This window comes from Salmo trutta, chromosome 17 (assembly GCF_901001165.1).
Source record: "Salmo trutta chromosome 17, fSalTru1.1, whole genome shotgun sequence".
NCBI lineage: Eukaryota > Metazoa > Chordata > Actinopteri > Salmoniformes > Salmonidae > Salmo > Salmo trutta.
In genome coordinates this window covers 41,683,223-41,704,632 of record NC_042973.1, presented here as the reverse complement: position 1 = coordinate 41,704,632, position 21,410 = coordinate 41,683,223, and the positions used below count along the sequence as shown (strand labels likewise).

At 42.6% G+C, this 21,410-nt stretch overlaps 1 protein-coding gene across 5 annotated transcripts in view; it reads right to left on the bottom strand.

Annotated features, from left to right (window-relative positions):
* ttc38 (tetratricopeptide repeat domain 38) overlaps positions 1-21,410 on the bottom strand; it is a 22,649-nt gene extending 1,239 nt beyond the window's left edge. Inside the window, exons 1-14 of one of the 5 annotated variants that reach the window (XM_029696825.1) lie at positions 21,386-21,410; positions 20,677-20,766; positions 18,556-18,633; positions 14,982-15,063; positions 14,200-14,374; positions 10,834-11,007; positions 8,835-8,910; positions 8,481-8,600; positions 8,077-8,136; positions 7,818-7,856; positions 5,864-5,945; positions 5,538-5,712; positions 1,233-1,392; positions 274-347 (exon numbers count right to left, since the gene is read on the bottom strand). In XM_029696825.1, the coding sequence (XP_029552685.1) occupies positions 274-347; positions 1,233-1,392; positions 5,538-5,712; positions 5,864-5,945; positions 7,818-7,856; positions 8,077-8,136; positions 8,481-8,600; positions 8,835-8,910; positions 10,834-11,007; positions 14,200-14,374; positions 14,982-15,063; positions 18,556-18,633; positions 20,677-20,706 (1,325 nt within the window). In that variant the 5' untranslated portion in view covers positions 20,707-20,766; positions 21,386-21,410. Of the gene's footprint in view, positions 1-273; positions 348-1,232; positions 1,393-5,537; positions 5,713-5,863; positions 5,946-7,817; positions 7,857-8,076; positions 8,137-8,480; positions 8,601-8,834; positions 8,911-10,833; positions 11,008-14,199; positions 14,375-14,981; positions 15,064-18,555; positions 18,634-19,166; positions 20,465-20,676; positions 20,825-20,845; positions 20,861-21,385 lie in introns of those variants that run through there. The other 4 variants (XM_029696826.1, XM_029696824.1, XM_029696823.1 and 1 more) reach the window with 4 other exon arrangements.

Below are 21,410 nucleotides of genomic sequence, written 5' to 3'. Positions count from 1 at the left end.
ATCATGTGCAAAGTGTGATTGCAGCTGAGGCACCCAGTGGGTTGAATAAAACAGGTTAAAATGTTTTACTAGTTGGGCGTTTGAGTTAACTCTGTTTGTTCAGAACCTAACACTTTTTTCTCATCAATGTCTATTTTGAAAAAGAAATATGGTCGGCATCTACGTCAATGTCCAATCACAGTGACACAGTATTGAAGTTACCGCGGGGCTAATAACACAGCAAATCGGAGCAAAAAGCCTTTCAATTGGAGGCAGCCCATCAATATATTTTACCTGGCTAATTTCTGGTGATGGGTCACTCCTGACTTCATTGCTGCGTGAATCAGCAGCAGATTAAAGACATCTCTCTGAGAAATTTAACAAACAAGGTAATTACAATACACAACATATGTTTTTACCACAGAACATACTGTGTCTACCCCTCTGGATGATATTCACTAGGACACACCATTTCAAAAGGTTGTGCAACAGAAAAAAAACATCTTACTGGACAAGTTCGGGTAGCACCTGCCCGTTTGCTTCCGTTTCTTGCCAAGTGAATACGACCCTGCTGTTGTACCCATAGAAATAAGAATGAATAGAAAGGGCATCTCCATTCAGGTCAATGATAACGTAATGGGTATACCGGCAGCCATTTTGAGTGTACAGTTCCCATGCCAGGAAGTAAAAGCAGGAAGAGTACCCTTCAATCTGGGCTGTGATTTGTTGAGTCATCTCTACTGACATTACATGAGCCACATCAGTTAGCGTCATTTAAATGTCAACCCAGCATGAGTTGACAGAACATTCCAAATTACCATGGAAATGATTGCATCACAATACCAGGCAGCCATCGAGTGTACCCGTGAGTTTACCAGTCAATTTCCAGGGTCAGAGCTTCCAAGCCCATTCATTCTTATTTCTATGGTTGTACGTAAATAGGGATTGTTTTCCTATGGACAGTGCCTAAGGATGATTGCATTGTGGTTAAATTAACACAGGGTTAAATGATTTATCACTCATTGCATTGTGCTTTACATTCCCATCCCGATAGGCCTATTAGAAACACAGACTGCCATAGCCTGAATGCCTCAGTGAGTGTACGTCAAAGGTCCTTTTCTCTGACATAGATTATATCTATTCCTGGTCTAAAAAGCACATTCCCTATTGAAAATGATTTTTTACTCCAGGCGTAGGTTTCAAAGCCCATAGAGCTCCTGAAAACCCTGATGGTTCACAAAATTGGGGCTCACCTGCGCGTCACTGCCTCCTATCTCCATCATGCGGTAGCGTATGGGCTGCAGGAGCTCCACGGCACGGCTGTAGTTGCCCTGGTCGTACTCCAGCAGGGCCTGACACATGGGCAGCCCCACGCTGCCAGCCAGCTGGTGCTGGTGGTTCTCCTCTGGAACACTAGACACACAGCAGGAGAGAAGATCGAAGACAATAGGGATGTCAAAAGCCCTATTATACTTACAAAAAAAAAAAAAGTATGCTCTCACTGAACTGTATGTGATCCCTGCAGAAATGGAGCCAACAACATGGTGTTACTAGCAAAACGAGGTCTGAGGTTTATTCTGTACTGTATAATACAGTTCATGACCAGAAGCTTCAGGGTTTCATCCTCACACAGCCAGACTAAAAGGTAAATTGGGTTTACAAAACGTTGTAGGATTAACATTTGATAAATGGATACTGTAGGGCATTACTGCATGTGATTGCGGAAGAGAGAAAGGTGTGAAACTGTCTAAAACGACAACACATCCCACCAGACAGAGTTGCTTTCATAAAATCTCTAGCCTAGACCATGCATTCCAATATGATTCCTAGACATTGGTGTGAGACAGGGTTGCATTTTATCACCTATTCAGTTCTCAATGTATATTTATGATCTTACTCTGGCCATCAAAGCCCTAGAAAAAGGTGTCTGTCTAAACAATGAACAAGTGTCTGTTCTTTTATATGTAAATGAAATCGTATTGAGCTCTGAAACTGAAGATGAGCTTCAAGAAAATGGTAAATGTTGTTAACTGGTGTGAACAATGGAAACTGAATATCAATGTAGACAAAAAGTAGTACACTATAGGAACTAAAACACTTAGAACACCTTTAATGTTCTCCTGTGGTCCTGCCATATTAACGTTGTCAGTGAGCACAAGTATCTGGGGTTGATTATTAATACATTTTTGGATTACAATGTGTCTGTTAAGTATGAAGCTAACCATGTGAATTGTGCCCTTTTGTGCCATCATTACAAAAGTGTAAAACCATGGATGGCCTACCTTTTAAATGTGTATGTACTTTCTGTATTGATGGTTCCATTGAAACTGAAGCTCATACAACGAAATAAGGGATGATCTTTGTCAGCTGTCCAGCCAAAATTAACATTTTCACGGTCTTGATGAAAATAAATAGTGACGTCTTATCCGGTAACAATAATGAAAATGCCTGCGCCAAAGCCTGCCACCGTATCCTCCAACGGAGAGGTTTCTTTAGATGTGCCTGATTGTCCTTTCATTCACTGTACCTTGCTTATGCAAACGTGTATAGATGATGTAATGCATTATAGATGACGTCTGTACCATGTTTGACTGATTTTTGAGACACTAAAAACACTCAACAATGTGGTTTTAAAGAAATCTTTTTTTTTTGTGTATAATAGTAGAGTGATAAATGTTTTCTAACTCTGCATGCATCACTGTTCACAAACACGGAAACATAAAAGGAAGCCTCAAAGAATTTTTGGTAGCCTACTCTGTCACCGTACTTATATTTTGGTATTATTTGGGGAATTACACTCGACCACTAGGACCAGACAAATGGTGGTGGTAAACATCAGGCGATCTATAAAGACACATGGTGTGTGTGGCTGGGGATCTCACCAAACAATGCAAGAAACACCAAATAAGATACAAAGGATTACTACAGTCAACTCTACGGATCAACACGCATTTAAGATAGCAATAGTGGTTAAGTTTGAGGCTCGTAAAGAACAAGTCTATTAGCTACCATCCACCCACCTGGTGACATTGGCTAGTTAGAACGTTTTTATTTTCCAGATTTTTATTTAACCAGGTAGGCCAGTTGAGAACAAGTTCTCATTTTCAACTGCGACATGGCCAAGATAAAGCACAGCAGTGCGACAAAAACAACTACACAGAGTTACACATAAACGCACGGTCAATAACACAATAGAAAAATCTATGTACAGTGTGTGCAAATGTAGAAGAGTAGGGAGGTAAGGTAATAAATAGGCCATGGAGACAAAATAATTACACTTTCGCATTAACACTGGAGTGATAGATGTGCAGATGATGATGTGCAAGTAGAGATACTGGGGTGCAAATGAGCAAGAGGGTAAGTAATAATATGGGGATGAGGTAGTCGTGTGCTATTTACAGATTGGCTGTGTACAGGTACAGTGATCGGTAAGCTGCTCTGACAGCTGATGCTTAAAGTTAGAGGGAGATATAAGACTCCAGCTTCAGTGATTTTTGCAATTCGTTCCGGTCACTGGCAGCAGAGAACTGGAATGAAAGGCGGCCAAAATAAGTGTTGGCTTTGGGAATGACCAGTGAAATATACCTGTTGGAGCGCCTGCTACGGGTGGGTGCTGCTATGGTGACCAGTGAGCTGAGATAAGGCAGGGCTTTACCAAGCAGAGACTTAGATGACCTGGAGCCAGTGGGTTTGGCGTGACGAATATGTAGTGAGGGCCAGCCATCGAGAGCATACAGGTCGCAGCGGTGGGTAGTATATGGAGCTTTGGTGACAAAACAGATGGCACTGTGATAGCAAACTGGAGGTAGTCTAAGTAGAGTGTTGGAGGCTATTTTGTAAATGACATCGCCGAAGTCAAGGATGGGAAGGATTGTCAGTTTTACGAGGGTATGTTTGGCAGCATGAGTGAAGGAGGCTTTGTTGCGAAATTTTGGATTGGAGATGCTTAATGTGAGTCTGGAAGGAGAGTTTACAGTCTAACCAGACACCTAGGTATTTGTAGTTGTCGACATATTCCAGGTCAGAACCGTCCAGAGTAGTGATGCTAGTCAGGCGGGCGGGTGCGGCCAGCAATCGGTTGAAGAGGATGCACTTAGTTTTACTAGCATTTAAGAGCAGTTGGAGGCCACGGAAGGAGTTTTGTATGGCGTTGAAGCTCGTTTGGAGGTTAGTTAACACAATGTCCAAAGAAGGGCCAGATGTATATAGAATGGTGTCGTCTGTGTAGAGGTGGATCAGGGAATCACCAGCAGCAAGAGCAACGTTATTGATATATACAGAGAAAAGAGTCGGCCCGAGAATTGAACCCTGTGGCACCCCCATAGAGGCTGCCAGAGATCCGGACAACAGGCCCTCCAAATTGACACACTGAACTCTGAGAAGTAGTTGGTAAACCAGGCGAGGCAGTCATTTGAGAAGCCAAGGCTATTGAGTCTGCCGATAAGAACGCGGTGATTGACAGAGTCGAAAGCCTTGGCCAGGTCGATGAAGACGGCTGCACAGTACTGTCTTTTATCGATGGCGGTTATGATATTGTTTAGGACCGTGGAGCATGGCTGAGGTGCACCCATGACCAGCCAGTGGAAAGCATAGCCAGCCGTAGAAAAATGCTTATTGAAATGATCAATTATCGGTGGTGACAGTGTTTCCTATCCTCAGTGCAGTGGGCAGCTGGGAGGTGCTGCTCTTATTCGCCATGGACTTTACAGTGTCCCAAAACTTTTTGGAATTAGTGCTACAGGAAACCAATTTCTGTTTGAAAAAGCTAGCCTTAGCTTTCTTAACGGACAATAATCGGTTCCCGACTTCCCTGAAAAGTCGCATATTGCAGGGGCTATTTGATGCTAATGCAGAACGCCACAGGATGTTTTTGTGCTGGTCAAGGGCAGTCAAGTCTGGGGTGAACCAAGGGCTATATCTGTTCTTAGTTCTACATTTTTTGAACGGGGCATGCTTATTTAATTAAGATGGTGAGGAAAGCACTTTTGAAGAGCAACCAGGCATCCTCTACTGATGGGATGAGGTCAATATCCTTCCAGGATACCCGGATGCAAATTGTCATAACAGAAAGCATTACGCAAGCAAAATTAATTGACCAAAAGCGCATGCATCCCAGTCAGCCAATTCAAAATAGTAGCAAAATGGAATTGAGTTTCTCTCCTCACTTTGGGAATTGATTTTTCCCCTCTCAAAAAGCTGCACTGGCCCAAAGGTGCCTTGGCTGCCTCCACGCTACATTTTCCTGTTACATAACAATCAGAAACATGACAACTGCCCAGGATTGGATTTTTTGGCAGAAGGGGTTGTTCGCTGAGGAACATAGTGTATAGAGCCTGTGGTCAGGGGTGTCAGAACACATTACAGCCACGCACCTAAACACCACAACCTGTGGGAGAGCACAACAGAGAGCAAGCAACCCTGAGCTCTCTCTCCACTCTGAGGCTTATCCCTCTCACCCCACCAGCCATACTCCCACTCGTTTTCTCCTCGTGTGTTATATAAGGGGGCTGTGTAGGAGTTTCATAAGCCAGCAGTGGTAGCGGTGGTGTGGTACTCACTTGGCCCGCTCCCGGAGGCCCTCCAGCAGGCGCTGGGACTGGGCCGCTCCCCCGGACTCCTTGGCTCCCAGCGACGACATGAGGAAGTGGAGGTCGTTGAACACCAGCACATGGTCGTCAGTGTGGGGCTCTGTGCGTTGTTGCAGCTCCCGCCAGCGGTCCTTCACGCACACACCTGACACACAGGAAGAAAGTAAATCATCAAGACACACAAACATTGAACACAGGCCTATCGATAAGACACACACACACTTGATTAGACACTAGTTACACATAGTAAGTTGAGTGCATGTAACAGTTAGGCTGGAGCAGTAAGCGCGTCTAACCCTCCATCTCCAGTCTGTAGAGTAGAGAGCAGGCGTCCACAGTGTCCAGCATGGCCCCTGAAGCCCTACCGCGCCGAGACACCTGAGGGGAAACAGTTACTTCTGTTCAGTACACAGACTTCAGCCGTACGGGTGACTATGTGTTAAAATGCCTCTCCAACAAGGGAATATCAATTTGCTCATACTTGCTTTACTTTCTAGAATTGATACAGTAGTTCCCTATCCATTCCCAATAAAATAATACGGGCAGACTTGTCTGCTGTATTTAAGCTATAAGGCACGAGGTGGTGTGGTATATGGCTGTTCTTATGCACGCCGCAACATGGAGGGCTTGGATTGGCCATATACCACTAACCCCCGAGGTGCCTTATTGCTATTATAAACTGGTTACCAATGTAATTAGAGCAGTAAAAAATATACGGTCTGATATACCACGGCTGTCAGCTAATCAGCATTCAGGGCTCGAACCACCCAGTTAATTTAGCATATTATAAAATTACAGCTTATGTTCCGGAGACACAATGTAGCTGATAACCAAATCAAAATATATTTTACATTTGAGATTCTTCAAAGTAGCCACCCTTTGCCTTGATGACAGCTTTGCACACTCTTGGCATTATCTCAACCAGCTTCATGAGGTAGTCACCTGGAATGCATTTCAGTTAATTTGTGGAATTTCTTTCCTTCTGAATGCGTTTGAGCCAATCACTTGTGTTGTGACAAGGCAGGGGTAGTATACAGAAGATAGGGCTATTTGGTAAAAGACCAAGTCCATATTATGGAAAGAACAGCTCAAATAAGCAAAGAGAAACAGTCCATCGGTCAGTCAATACGGAACATTTAAAGAACTTCGAAAGTTTCTTCAAGTGCAGTTGCAAAAACCATCAAGCACTATGCTGAAACTGGCACTCATGAGGACCGCCACAGGAAAAGAAGCCCCAAAGTTACCTCTGCTGCAGAGGTTAAGTTCATTAGAGTTACCAGCCTCAGAAATTGCAGCCCAAATAAATGATTCACAGAGTTCAAGTAACAGACACATCAACTGTTCAGAGGCGACTGCATGAGTCAGGCCTTCACGGTCCAATTGCTGCAAAGAAACCATAACTAAAAGGACATCAATAAGAAGAGACTTGCCTTTGCCAAGAAACACAAGCAATGGACATTAGACCGGTGGAAATCTGTCCTTTTGTCTGATGAGTCCAAATTTGAGATTTTTGGTTCCAACCGCCGTGTCTTTGTGAGACACAGAGTAGGTGAACGGCTGATCTCGGCATGTGTGGTTTCCACCGTGAAGCATGGAGGAGGTGGTGTGATGGTGCTTTGCTGGTGACATAGTGATTTATTTAGAATTCAAGGCACACTTAACCAGCATGGCTACCACAGCATTCTGCAGCGATACGACATCCAATCTGGTTTGCGCTTAGTGGGACGATCATTTGTTTTTCAACAGGACTACTACATGATTCCATATGTGTTATTTCATAGTTTTGATGTCTTCACTATTATTCTACAATGTAGAAAATAGTAAAAAATAAAAGACCCTGGAATGAGTAGTTGTGTCCCATCCACCCACACACACCCAAAAGTAAGTACAGCCTCCCCTCTTCTGGGAAGGCTTTCCACTAGATATTGGAGTTTTAGTGAGGTCTGAAACTCCCTGCAGTAACCTTAGTTACGGCACAGATTTTTTCATTCGCTTTGGATTTACTCTTTGCCCATAAAAATACCACACCGGTATCATGTTGTGAACAAAAACAGATTGAACTTCTATTTTTGAATTTAGACCTGAATGACACACATTGACCCCAGTCTGCAGCACAACGTAACCACACCATATTGCTTTTACTCTGCTCCCATACAGTAAGTGCTGCTACAGTAGGATTCTTGGAAGGCCTCTGGTACACCGTCTGCGAGGCCAAATTAGTCTTGATGAGAACTTATTGAGAGCACTAACCTGGCTGTCAAATATGTTCAGAGCTGCATCATACTGTCCCTGCGGGGGAGAAAATACAAACAAATTAAAATTGAAAAACAAGTACGAGTCTAAAAGTTAATTACACAGATAATGCACACTAATACAAACATGTCCTACTGTAATCAACTTCACACTTCAAAGAACCCACAGAAAGGTACAACAAATATAAATTGTATCCCAACAGCCCTACTGTCTGATAACAGTGCACTTGACTGGAGTATCTCATTACAATCTGTACCTTTTCGATGAAGTATAGGGCCCAATGCCAGTAGTTATGACAGGCTAGCATGTCACATCCCTGCAAATGAAAACGTCCAAATTAATTACGGATTTACACAGATAGTTGAAGCCTAGCCTGGTGCCAGAGCTATATGCAATGACTGTTGGGGCGGCAGGTAGCCTAGTGGTTAGTAACCGAAAGGTTGCTGGATCGAATCCCCGAGCTGACAAGGTAAAAATCTGTCGTTCTGCCCCTGAAAAGGGCAGTTATGGTAAATAATGAATTTGACTTGCCTAGTTAAATAAAAAAGGTTAAAAATAAATAAAAAAGAAGCTGGCAAGACAGCAAACAGATCTGGTACCAGGCCATATTGAGGTGTTGAATGACAACATGCAGCAGATGGACTCGTGATGAAAACCCACCACCCAGTCTTTCTCTGTGCTCTCCATGAACTTGAGGCCCTTTTCCACCTCAGCCTTCATCTCGTGGACGTGAGCTACAGAGTGGACACACCAGGCATCCTCCGGGGTTAGAGCCAGGCCCTGGGGGTTAGAGGAGAAGATTGTAGATTGAACTACCTCACATTGGTCAGTCTAGTTGATTGCCAATGCAACGGAAACCTCTGCACAGTAATAGACATCTTCTGAATGTGGTTTGATTGCCATCAAGGTTGGACAATTTAACCAGCGGAGGTCACCGTTGCATGATGACAGAATTAATGATTTACAGCTACAAGTCATTTCCATGGCAAATTGACACCGCCAGAAACATCTTACCTCTTTAGCTATTTTCTCAGCCTGGTCATAAAAATGAGTCTCCAGAAGTCCAAAGGAATATAAGCCTTTTAGGTAGCTGCAGGCAAAAGCAAAGAAAGTACAAGTATGAAAGCAGTGCTACAGCAATAGCAGACCCGAGGCAAGCTAGCTAGGTCATTATTTGTGTAGTGCATTTAAGGATGAATTATAACGCCTTATAATAAATAGCCATCAATTTGTTTTATAAAAAAAGAAAAAAAGATGGGATCATTCGATTTGATATCGACTGTTGGGACTCATGGTCTGACTGCCAGTGGTGATTGTTGATCACAGTAAACACTAATATACAGAGGCAATTACTGTCTAGCTGAGACGGAGCCTCTGACAAAATACTACGAGTTATTTAACTAGAATGACCCTCAAGAGTTCACATAATATGAAAAATACAGTACTACCAATGATATGACTGAAACCTTGAGTCTCAAGTTGACAGAAGAATGGTAAAGTACTCTGAAAAATATAAAACGCAACAATTTCAACGATTTTACTGAGTTACAGTTCATATAAGGAAATCAGTAAATTGAAATAAATTCATTAAGCCCTAATCTATGGATTTCACATGACTGGGAATACAGAGACGCAGCTGTTGGACAGATACCTAAAAAAAAAAAAAAGCTACACGACATCTCCTTCGCATAGAGTTGATGTTGATTGTGATTGTGTTTGCTGTTGATTGTGGCCTGTGGAATGTTGTCCCACTCCCTTCAATGACTGTGCAAATTTGCAGGACATTGTAATGGAAAACGGAACATGTCGATCCAGAGCATCCCACACTTGCTCAATGGGTGACATGTCTGGTGAGTATGCAGGCTATGAAAGAACCACCATTTTCAGCTTCCAGGAATAATGTACAAATTCTTGCGTCATGGGGCCGTGCATTATCGTGCTGAAACATGTCAGCGGATGAACGGCACGACAATGGGCCTCAGAATCTCATCATGGTATCTCTGTGAATTCAAATAGCCAGCATTAAAAACGCTATGGTGTTCGTTGTCCGAAGCTTATGCCTGCCAATACAATAACCCCACCGCCACCATGGGGCACTCTGTTCACATCAGCAAACCCCTCGCCCACACTGTCTGCCATCTGCCCGGTACAGTTGAAACCGGGATTCATCCATGAAGAGCACACTTCTCCAGCATGCCAGTGGCCATCAAAGGTGAGCATTTGCCCACTGAAGTCAGTTATGATGCTAAACTGCAGTCAGGTCAAGACCCTGGTGAGGATGACGAGCACGCAGATGAGTTTCCCTGAGACGGTGTCTGACAGTTTGTGCAGAAATTCTTTGGTTGTGCAAACCCACAGTTTCATCAGCTGTCCCGTTGGCTGATCTCAGATGATCCCGCAGGTGAAGAAGCAGAATGTGGAAGTCCTGGGATGGCGTGGTTACACATGGTCTGTGGTTGTGAGGACGGTTGGGCATACTGCCAAATTCTCTAATACGACGTTGGAGGCAGCTTATGGTAGAAAGATTTACATGAAATTCTCTGGCAACAGCTCTGGTGAGCATTCCTGCAGTCAGCATGCCAATTACACAGTCCCCCAAAACTTGACAAAACTGCACATTTTTGACTGGCCTTTTATTGTCACCAGCACAAGGTGTTTAAATCAGCTTTTTGATAATCCATCCACCTGACAGGCATGGCACATCTTGGCAAATGAGAAATGCTCACTAACATGGATGGAAACAAATTGGTGCACAAAAATCTGAGAAATAAGCTTTTTGTGCATATGCAACATTTCTGGGATATTTTATATCAGCTCATGAAACCAACACTGTACAAGTTGCATTTATATTTTTGCTTAGTGTAAATGCCATGAACCTATCACAATGCCCCGACAATCAGATAAGACCCCCTTGGCACAATCAAACAACAGCATATCCTCAGAGTACAAAAAAGACCCATGTGCAATTGTGTAATGACTACCTGGGGGGGGCTTCCAATGAGGCAGCACCTACCTATAGAGAGGCATGTGGGGCTTCCAGTGAGGCAGCACCCGGGCCACAGAGTCTCTCATCTGGGTCTGGGCCCCCAGGTAGAAGAAGCCGTCGTGGGCAAACTTCAGGGCGAGCAGGTCAGTAGGGTGTTCCACCAGGATCTCCTCCCAAACATCACACGCCTTAGGGAAACTCCTACAGGGGACAGCCATTAGTTATTCTCCATTGTCTCAAGTCACATTAAAACCGAAGGAACGCAATGAAAGCAAATCAACATCAGATCAAATGAGAGATGTTACCTTGGTTTTAGAGCGGAGTTGTGCTACATAACTGTGCTCTCTGAGATTCATATTATTTCTCTATTGCTTAGATGTGTTTGTAGACTTTTTGAGGAAGGAACTGTTTTTAGAAGCATGTGCCCAAGTCATAAGGCTGAGTCCCCTGGTAAAAACAAAGATACTGGTGTGTGAATGGTCTGTTTTGTTGGGTGACCTCAATTCTCCAGGGTATTCCTTTGACCCGGTTCCAATGCTATTACACAAGATGAGCCGAACAGATGCGGTTTTGTTTTCGCTTGTGGAATCTCTTCTGCTGTCCAAGATTTGGACCTGAATATCAGTGCTATTACAGTTCTATTGTCACCTGGGAGCAATAAAGTAAATCAGGGCCCTTATCCACTAAGCGTCTCAGAGTAGAAGATGGGAGGATAGAGACATTTTACTCTTACGGGTAAAAATCTATGCATGAAGCCTCTTTCCTCATAAGCGTCACACCTAGTCAGATATTTAGGAGACCACGTAAGCTATCCTAACCAGTTAAGTGTTACTAGCAGGTGTCTTGATAAAAGAAAAATGCAGCGAGTCAGTGGTTCCTGCACCACATCCAAATGCTTTGGAGTTCTTAAAATAATGGTTTTGATACTTCTATATGATCAATCCATAATTAACTTAGACCTACAGTACCAGTCAAAAGTTTGGACACACCTACTCCAAGGGGTTTTCTTTTATACATTGTGGAATAATAGTGAAGAAATCAAAACGAATTATATAACACATTTGGAATCATGTAGTAACCAAAAAAAAAGTGTTAAATCAAAATATATTTAATATTTTAGATTCTTCAAAGTAGCCACCCTTTGCCTTGACAGCTTTGCAAATGCTAGGCATTCTCTCAACCAGCTTCAACTGGAATGCTTTTCCAATAGTGTTGAAGGAGTTCCCCCATATGCTGAGCACTTGTTGACTGCTTTTCCTGCAGTTGTCCAACTCATCCCAAACCATCTCAATTGGGTTGAGGTCAGGTCATCTGATGCAACACGCCTGGAGGTGTGTTGAATCATTTTCCTGTTGAAAATGAAATGATAGTCCAACTAAGCGCAAACCATATGGGATGACGTATTGCTGCGGTAGCCATGCCGGTAAAGTGTGCCTTGAATTCTAAATAAAATCCCTCACGGTGTCACCAGCAAAGCATCCCCACACCATCACTCCATGCTTCACGGTGGGAACCACACATGCAGAGATCATCCGTTCACTTACTCTGTGTCTCACAAAGACAGTGGTTGGAACCAAAAATCTCAAATTTGGACTCATCAGACCAAAGGACAGATTTCCACCGGTCTAATGTCCATTGGTCGTGTTTCTTGGTACAAGCAAGTCTCTTCTTATTTTTGGTGTCCTTTAGTAGTGATTTCTTTGCAGCAATTCGAACATAAAGGCCTGATTCATGTAGTCACCTCTGAACAAATGATGTTGAGATCTGTTGGTTACTTGAACTCCGTGAAGCATTTATTTGGCCTGAAATTTCTGAGGCTGGTAACTCTAATGAACTTAACCTCTGCAGCAGATGTAACTCTGGGTCTTCCTTTCCTGTAACGGTCCTCATGAGAGCCAGTTTCATCATAGCGCTTGATGGTTTTTGCGACTGTACTTGAAGAAACTTAAAGTTACTGAAATGTTCTGCATTGACTGACCACGTCCTAAAGTAATAACGGACTATCATTTCTCTTTGCTTATTTGAGCGGTTCTTATCATAATATGGACTTGGTCTTTTACCAAATAGGGCTATCTTCTGTATACCACCCCTACCTTGTCACAACACAACTGATTGGCTCAAATGCATTAAGAAAAGACATTCCCCAAATTAACAAGGCACTCTTGTTAATTGAAATGCATTCCAGGTAACTACCTCATGAAGCTGGTTGAGAGAATGCCAAGAGTGTGCAAAGCTGTCATCAAGTCAAAGGGTGGCTACTTTGAAGAATCTAAAATATCTTTTTTGTTTAACACTTTTTTGGTTACTTCATGATTCCATGTGTTATTTCATAGTTTTGATATCTCCACTATTATTTTACAATGTAGAATGTAAAGAAAAACCCTTCAATGAGTAGGTGTCCAAATTTTTGACTGGTGCTGTACCTCTTGCACTTCTGACAATGATTTCACGAGGCCTATTACACATACCTGAATACTTATAACCACTAAGCTAATAAACATGTTTTGCTTTTTTTCTATTTAATTACATGTTATTTGAAGTTATCCTTTTGGAGCACAACATCACATTGTTAAAAAATATGTCTACATTGGGTATGCCTATAAGTTGGGCAATTGAAGGCATCTAGTGCTTATGTTAACGTTGTATGCAACATTATTGGCAAGTGTAATCATTAGGCTGATTCTGTTGCAAAACGTCTTGCAACAGAAACCGGTCAATCCAAATGGAAAATGCAAACCAGAGTTTCTATTGGACAAACTCAGGTAGGGCCCTCCCGGCTTCGTTCCGTTTAGTTCTTAAAATGGTAAACGGGTTCTTTAATAAATACACCCCTACTGTACCAAACTGATTTGGAGATGTTAAACAGGAGTGACAAGTGTGTTGACATAACGGTAATATTGTCCAAATTCTGCTTTTAACAACCATCAGAATTGGTTATGCAGGACAACATATTAGGCGATAATTAAGGGTCGGCAAAGTGATCGTGCCAGGTGTCAATTAGATCAAACTTTTTACCATTGCAACATTTGATGTACAGTCACTTTCACCGTGGTTGTCTGAAGAGCGTTATCTATAGAGTTCACAGATGGTGATGCCGTACTGCGATTGGATATTCCCCATCATTTTTCAGCAAAGTCAAAGAGTGTCATCACCAGCTTTCCTTTGCGGTAACAAACTGTCGGGATGACCAGCTGAGAAACTTTTATGAGTTGATTTTACTCCTGGCTCAGTTTGTCTGGGCAGTGTACTACCATCATCCTAAAATCTACCCTTAGCTGGGAGTTTGTTATCGTTTTAAAATAGGTTAACAGGATTCCTAGGACTTTTTCTGAAATGTTTTGTGGCTACGGACCCAGATCGCTCTCAGATCTCCAGTGGTTCCCTGGTTCTCACCCCTTGGAGAAGTGCTCCATGGCCCTGACGTGCAGCCTCTCCCTGGTGGTAATGTCCTGCTGGATCTGGCCGAGCTCTACGGTCCTCTTCACCGCGCTGGCCAGGCGCTCATTCAGAAGAACCGAACTCCCTGTCCCCACCAGCTCCAGCCCCGTGCTGATCACATGACCCATCACTACAGGGCACAGAGACACTTTTTATTAGTCTGAAGGCCAAGTCAACCCATAGATACTCATTCACTATTCTCTCATAAGCAGTAGTAGTGGTGATAAATGTAGACCCTCAGAGTTAACAGCGGATAGTTGTAATTCAACCTCATAGCTCCAATCCTAGACACTTCTCAATGATCTGAAAGAATTGTATGGATGTAAAATAATATGGCCATGGCTCCAACTCGTCATCTGAAAGGTAGGTAGAATTTCCACCAGATTGGTTACACCCATCCGCTCCGTTCAGATCTATGAGAAGTGTCCTGACGTAAGGCTAGGGTTGATTTCAGACTGGGACGCTCACAGCACTGTACTACACATCAATGTTAGCTTAATCGTCAACGTTACAATGTTGTACTGTATTTAGACTGAAGTCCTGAATGTAGCCTACTGAGTGTCATTGCTATAGCCTTAACAATGCTCCAGTAACCTCTTTCAAATGCTTGTTAATAATGTATCTTTATGCGCTGAATAGGATTCTGTGCAGGCCTACTAAGGGTTTAACACCCATATAATGCTATCTTTTTATGAGGAAAAATTGATTACCAGAAGTCTCACTATGTTCTTACATACCAAAGTCAGGGTCAGCTGATTTGAGTGCAGAGATGCATCCCTCGACTCCTCCAAGGGTCTCATCATTGCGCCAGGTTACATACTGGGATTTAAGATAACACACAAACCCCAAAAAATTTAACAGAATGTGTTCAGATCATAAAAAGGAACATATTTGTCTTTCTCCGGTAAGTTGTTAGGTTTATGTCAGCAATTATAAAAATTTTACATTTTAGTAATTTACCAGACGGTCTTATCCAGATCGACTTACAGTTGGTGCATTTAAGATAGCTAGGTGGGACAACCACACATCACAGCAAGTACATTTTTCTTCAATAAAGTAGCTATCAGCAAAGTCAGTAAATTGTGAGTGTTAGTTCACGAAAGGCTATTTTTGTTGATAAAACTATACTTAACAAAAATGTAAACGCAACATGTAAAGTGTTGGTCCAATGTTTCATAAGCTAAATAAAAGTCCCCAGAAAGGTTTACATTTACATCATTTACATTACAGGTTTCAAATGCCAAAAAATAAAAAATAAGCAAATTTCTCTAAGATTTTGTGCATACATTTGTTTACACCCATTTAGTGAGCCTTTCTCTTTTGCCAATATATCCATCCACCTGACAGGTGTGGCATATAATTGTAATTTTATTTAACTAGGCAAGTCAGTTAAGAACAAATTCTTATTTACAATGACGGCCTAGGAACAGTGGGTTAACTGCCTTGTTCAGGGGCAGAACAACAGATTTTTACCTTGTCAGCTCGGGTTTTCGATCTAGCAACCTTTCGGTTACTGGCCTAAAGCTCTAACCACTAAGCTAATGAAACAGCATTATCATTACACAGGTGCAACTTGTGCTTGGGACAATAAAAGGTCATTCTAAAATGTGCAGTTGTCACACAACACAATGCCACAGATGTCTCATGTTTTGAGAGAGCGTGAAATTAGTAAGCTGAGTGCAGGAATGTCCACCAGAGCTGTTGCCAGATCATTTAATGTTAATTTCTCTACCATAAGCCACCTCAAACATCATCTTAGAGAATTTGGCAGTATATCCAACTGGACTCACAACCGCAGTCCACGTGTGACCACGCCAGCCCAAAACCTCCACATCCGGCTTCTTCACCTGCGGGATCATCGGAGACCAGCCCCCCCGACATCTGATGAAACTGTGGGTTTGCACAACCGAAGAATTTCTGTGCAAACTGTCAAAAACCGTCTCAGGGAAGCTCATCTGCGTGCTCGTCGTTCTCACCAGTGTCTTGACCTGACTGCAGTTTGGCATTGTAGACAACTTCAGTGGGAAAATGCTCACCTTCGATGGCCCCTGGCACACTGCAGAAGTGTGCTCTTCATGGATGAAGCCCGGTGTCAACTGTACCGAGCAGGTGGCAGACAGCGTGTATGGCGTTGTGTGGGCGAGCAGTTTGCTGATGTCAACGTTGTGAACAGAGAGCCACATGCTGGCAGTGGGGTTATGGTATGGGCAGGCATAAGCTACAGACAATGAACACAATTGCATTTTGAATTCACAGAGATACAGTGACGAGATCCTGAGGCCCATTGTTGTGCCATTCATCCGCCGCCATCACCTCATGTTTCAGCATGATAATGCACAGCCCCATGTCACAAGGATCTGTACAGAATTCTTGGAAGCTAAAAATGTCCCAGTTCTTCCATGGACTGCATTGGGATGCTCTGGATCGACATGTACGACAGTATGTTCCAGTTCCTGCCAATATCCAGCAACTTCGTTCGCACAGCTATTGAAGAGGAGTGGGACAACATTCCACTCTATGCGAAGGAGATGTGTCATGCTGCATGAGGAAAATGGTGGCAACACCAGATACTGACTGGTTTTCTGATCCACGCCCAAACCTATTTTTTAAGGTATCTGCGACCAACAGATGCATATCTGTATTCCCAGTCATGTGAAATCCATAGATTAGGGCCTAATGAATTTAAATTGACTGATTTCCTTACATGAACTGCAACTCAGTAAAATCGTTGAAATTGTTGCATGTTGCGTTTATATTTTTGTTCAGTGTAATTATATTCAGGTCACCAAATAACTGATTAAAACAGTTGCAATGAAAGTCTACAGCAGCCTCAACAGAACCCTCTAAGGTAGCACCATGGTGTAGCCAGAGGACAGCTATTTTCCATCCTCCTCGAGGTCCATTGACTTCAATACAAAACCTAGGAGGATCATGGTTCTCACCCCCTTCCATAGACTTACAGAGTAATTATGACAACTTCTGGAGGACGTCCTCCAACCTATCAGAGCTCTTGCAGCATGAACTGACATGTTCCACCAATCAAAGGATTTAGAGAATGAATCTAGTTCTGAACACATGAGCTACAGCTATCTAGCACTGAAGTGCATAACGTGTGGTGAGTAGTTGACTCAAAGAGAGAAAGACAATAATTGAACAGTTAAATTAATTTCTTAAATTGAGAAGCAGCAGCGATGAGTGAGAGAGAGCTAGCTATATTTCATTGTATTTTATCTTACCTTTCACCTTCTTACAGTAGCTATCTAATGCAGCTAATTTAGCCAACTCAACAACTTGACTCAAACAGAGAGGAATGCTATTTATGTTAGCTTGCTGGCTAAGGCTATCCAACACCGCATCTTTTCTAAGTCAAGGTAAACGTTCTATTTTATTAATTTATTGCCACGAGGCCCGCCGGCGTAATTGCTAAACTGTTTGCTGTACTGCATGATAGTAAATCCACAATCCAATCCATGTGTACTAACGTGTTAGTTCTAGTAGCTATGTTGACTATGACGTTAGCTAATACGGTGAGAACAATATAGGCTGCGTAGTGGTTAGCGTTAGCAGTTATGGTATGAAGGTTGGGCTTGGAGAGGTTTTTCACCTGGTCACAGACAGCTGTTGTTTTGTGCATTGAAGTTGACAAGTGAAGGGAAAAGGTGATAGGAGAGAGTGTAAATGCAAGAAGGAATTATACAAGAAGCAAAGTGATGACGCTGAATGCAGCTGCTACGAAATGTAATCTGTGTGTGCAGATGATCAGGGGTGTTTTCATTCCACTGACTGTTGCAAAACGTTTATTAAACTGAAGCAAACTGAACAAAACGGGGATGGACCTGCCTGAATTTGTCCAATAGAAACTATCGTTTTACTTGAACTGTTTGGACTAATGATTACACCCCAGACCAGCTAGATGCAGGTGGTACTGAATGTGTCACTGTCTGTCACCTTGATTACTCCAATTTGTCTCAACCTCTACTTTATAAACGTTCATTTGTAGGCTAGGTTGTAGCTACCTCATGATGGGTATAGGGCAAATGCAAGTATCATGTAGTAGCATAAACCTATCGATTGTTACATTGAGCTGGGTGAATGGAATATGAATGAGTCATCCAATATGCTGTAATAGACATAAGGCTATTCCTCCCTAATCTTAAATGGCACCAACCGCCACTGGGCTACAATTAGGGTTAGGGATAAAGGTTAAGGGAAAATAGGATTTTTAATGGGAATCAATTGTTTGGTCCCCACAAAGACAGTAAAACAAATGTGTGTGTGTTTGTGTGTAGACAGAGCTAATAAAATGACTACCTGTGTGAGTATAGCATCATACATTTTGCAGGCCTCATTGCTGGATGTGGATAATGGTAGACCCTCTGCCCTCCAAGCCTAAGGAAATAGAAAGCGGTTATCACACTAACCTTATGTCCCTTGAGAGGAAACTAAACTGTTTGCCTTTGGAGACTTTTGTTATCAAGCGGGATTTTAGTGTGTGGAGGAAAATTGTGTCCCTCGGCCAAAGTCTATCTGACTTAATCAGTTCATGAAATTCTAAACATTTTTATTGCCGACAGACACATTCACTGCCTAGGCTACTGCAATAGAAAATCGTTTATCGCGATAAATATGTAGCCTACAAAAGTTACAGTAGCCTATGCAGCTTGCCGTCATGCACATTGATGTTATCGACAAAGACAGGACAATAACGTAAAATGTAATGTATCCATTGTAAATAAAACAACAGTTAACCTCTATCTGAAATGTGGCATTGCCAATCAACAGCGCAGTAGCTTAATGGAAGGAAACAACCTGTGGGATGTAGCCTATTTTCTACTTTCCCGATATCATAGCCTATTGAATTTAAACAATAATAATATGCAATCCAATACATAACACGCGGCTTTGGTCATTGGTTATTTTACCTGACAATCCCTGAAACTAGATGCAATCATTTCTGCTAACTGCAGCGGTCTTCTTTTTCTTTGCGCGTCTAAAAACTTTTCCGTTTCGACTGTACACACCCGCCCTTTGTACTGAGGAGATACACAGAAATACCGGAGTGGATATTTCAACCAGCAAGTAGCTTAGATCAAAATCTGTCAGTGTGTAGAGAATAGACGCCAGGTTTCTTCCTTGTCGCGCCTATATCCCAATTGGAGTACAGAGAAAGTGAAAATTAGGCTACCTTTCAGCAAATTTGTCACTGGTAAATGTTACACATTATGTCAGGTAGATTCTGAGAAAGTTGCCCTTATTTGATGTAGCCTATGTCATAGATAAAACGAGCACTCCTGGTTTTAATTGGGCAAGTATTCAAACTGAGCCATTCATTAGAGAATCCAGACCAAGTTCAGTAGCCAAACGTTGCAGATAGAAATGCATAGAGCCGAGGTGATTTCTTATTCTACATGTCAGAGAGGCATATTTGTTCTACATAGCACATTTATCTGATCGTTGAATCCTGCTGAATTTACACCAGATGTGCTAGTTCTGGAATATACCAAATAATTGGAAATGACAGGGGGCAGCATGCTATGCAGGAGTTCTCTTTCAAGTATTCTTTTCGGCATTTCACTTATGGGATATGCACCCAGCATGTTTGTCAAAAGCCTTTATTACACTATGTCGAGTCGTGTGCTTCGGGAAAGGGTGTCCTCCTACCCTATAAAAAGGTCAAACGCAGCATCTCTGGGTCATTCATAACTTTCTTCTCATCAGAAAGCTTATCTCAACATGAGACATTTTCCAGAACTAGCTAAACTGTCCAGAGAAGTGAGCTTACAACTCGCTCGCTGGGCGCTGTTCTCGGACTGTGCGGTGGTGACAATTTTACTTTCCCTTCACCATAGTTAGATACATTATTTGAGGGAGGAACGGGTACAGCTGTGACACGGCTAACTCATGCACGACCAAGTTAGCTGTATCGAAACAGTGACTAGTCGTTAGCAAGCTAGCCACCACGCTAGCTAGCTTTTGTGGTTTTACTTCGACAAGAAAGGTTTTTACTAACTACACCAAGCTATCTTTTCTAACTTCTTGTTTCGGAAACGGTATCCGGCCATCACACCGAGTGCCACCATCGGAGATAGCTAGCAATTAGTGGGTTATCAGACTAGCCTACTGTAATATTCATGTGTCAACATACTGAATTATAATTGGATGCATTTTACCGCAGTATCATACTGTGCTATGATTGGTTAAGACCACCCAGATGGTTAGGTCATGGTCAGTTGATCATGGTTGGAGATAAGTGAACATGGAAGTTATAGTTAGCTAATAAAGAGCTACGTTAAGAAATATCCTGTAGTACTGCATTTTATTATTTTGTACAAAGCGTGCAAAACAAGACATGGTGTCAGAGTAAAAGGTCTTAAAAGATGGATTTTTCTGGAGTTCCTTCACCTCGAATGGACTGGGAGTCTACAAACTTACCCGATGCATGGCGTAAGTACAAAACAGCATGTGGAGCTAATGTTCACAGGTTCTCTGAAGGGAAGAGGGAAAGTGCAGCTACCTGCTCCTCTGGATCGGTGAAAAAGGGAGAGATATTTACAACACATGGACACTTACCGAGGCTGAATCAAAGGTACTGAAAACATACTACGTTTGTTTTGAAGCATATGTTGTGCCGAAGACCAATACGATTTTCGCTAGGTACAAATTCCATGAGAAAGTACAGGGAGCTAGCGAGTCTTTTGAACAGTTTGTGATTGAGCTGCGTCTGCTTGTGAAAGACTGTGATTATGCAAACAAGGATGAGATGGTCAGGGACCGTATTGTATTTGGAATACACTCACCGCGAGTGAGAGAAACTTTTGAATGTTGGTTCTGAGCTAATGCTGGACAAAGCTATCGACATAGCACAGGCTCAGATGAAAAAAACATTTCGCGCGGCATCACGTGAACAAGCAGTGCACTCAGTCAGGCAGACATCAAAGCACACCTCCGGTGCACAGAGAGCGCGTTTTAGACGTAGAGAGACATAACTCAGAAACAGAGCGACACAGACTCAAAACGCCCCAAAACAAGTGGATATTGTGGATACAAAGTGCATGGCGAACAAGGAAATTGCCCAGCTAAAGGCAAACAGTGTACTAAATGTGGTAAATGGAATCACTTTGCAAAAGTGTGCAGAGCTTACCGTGGCAAAACAGTACACGCAGTGA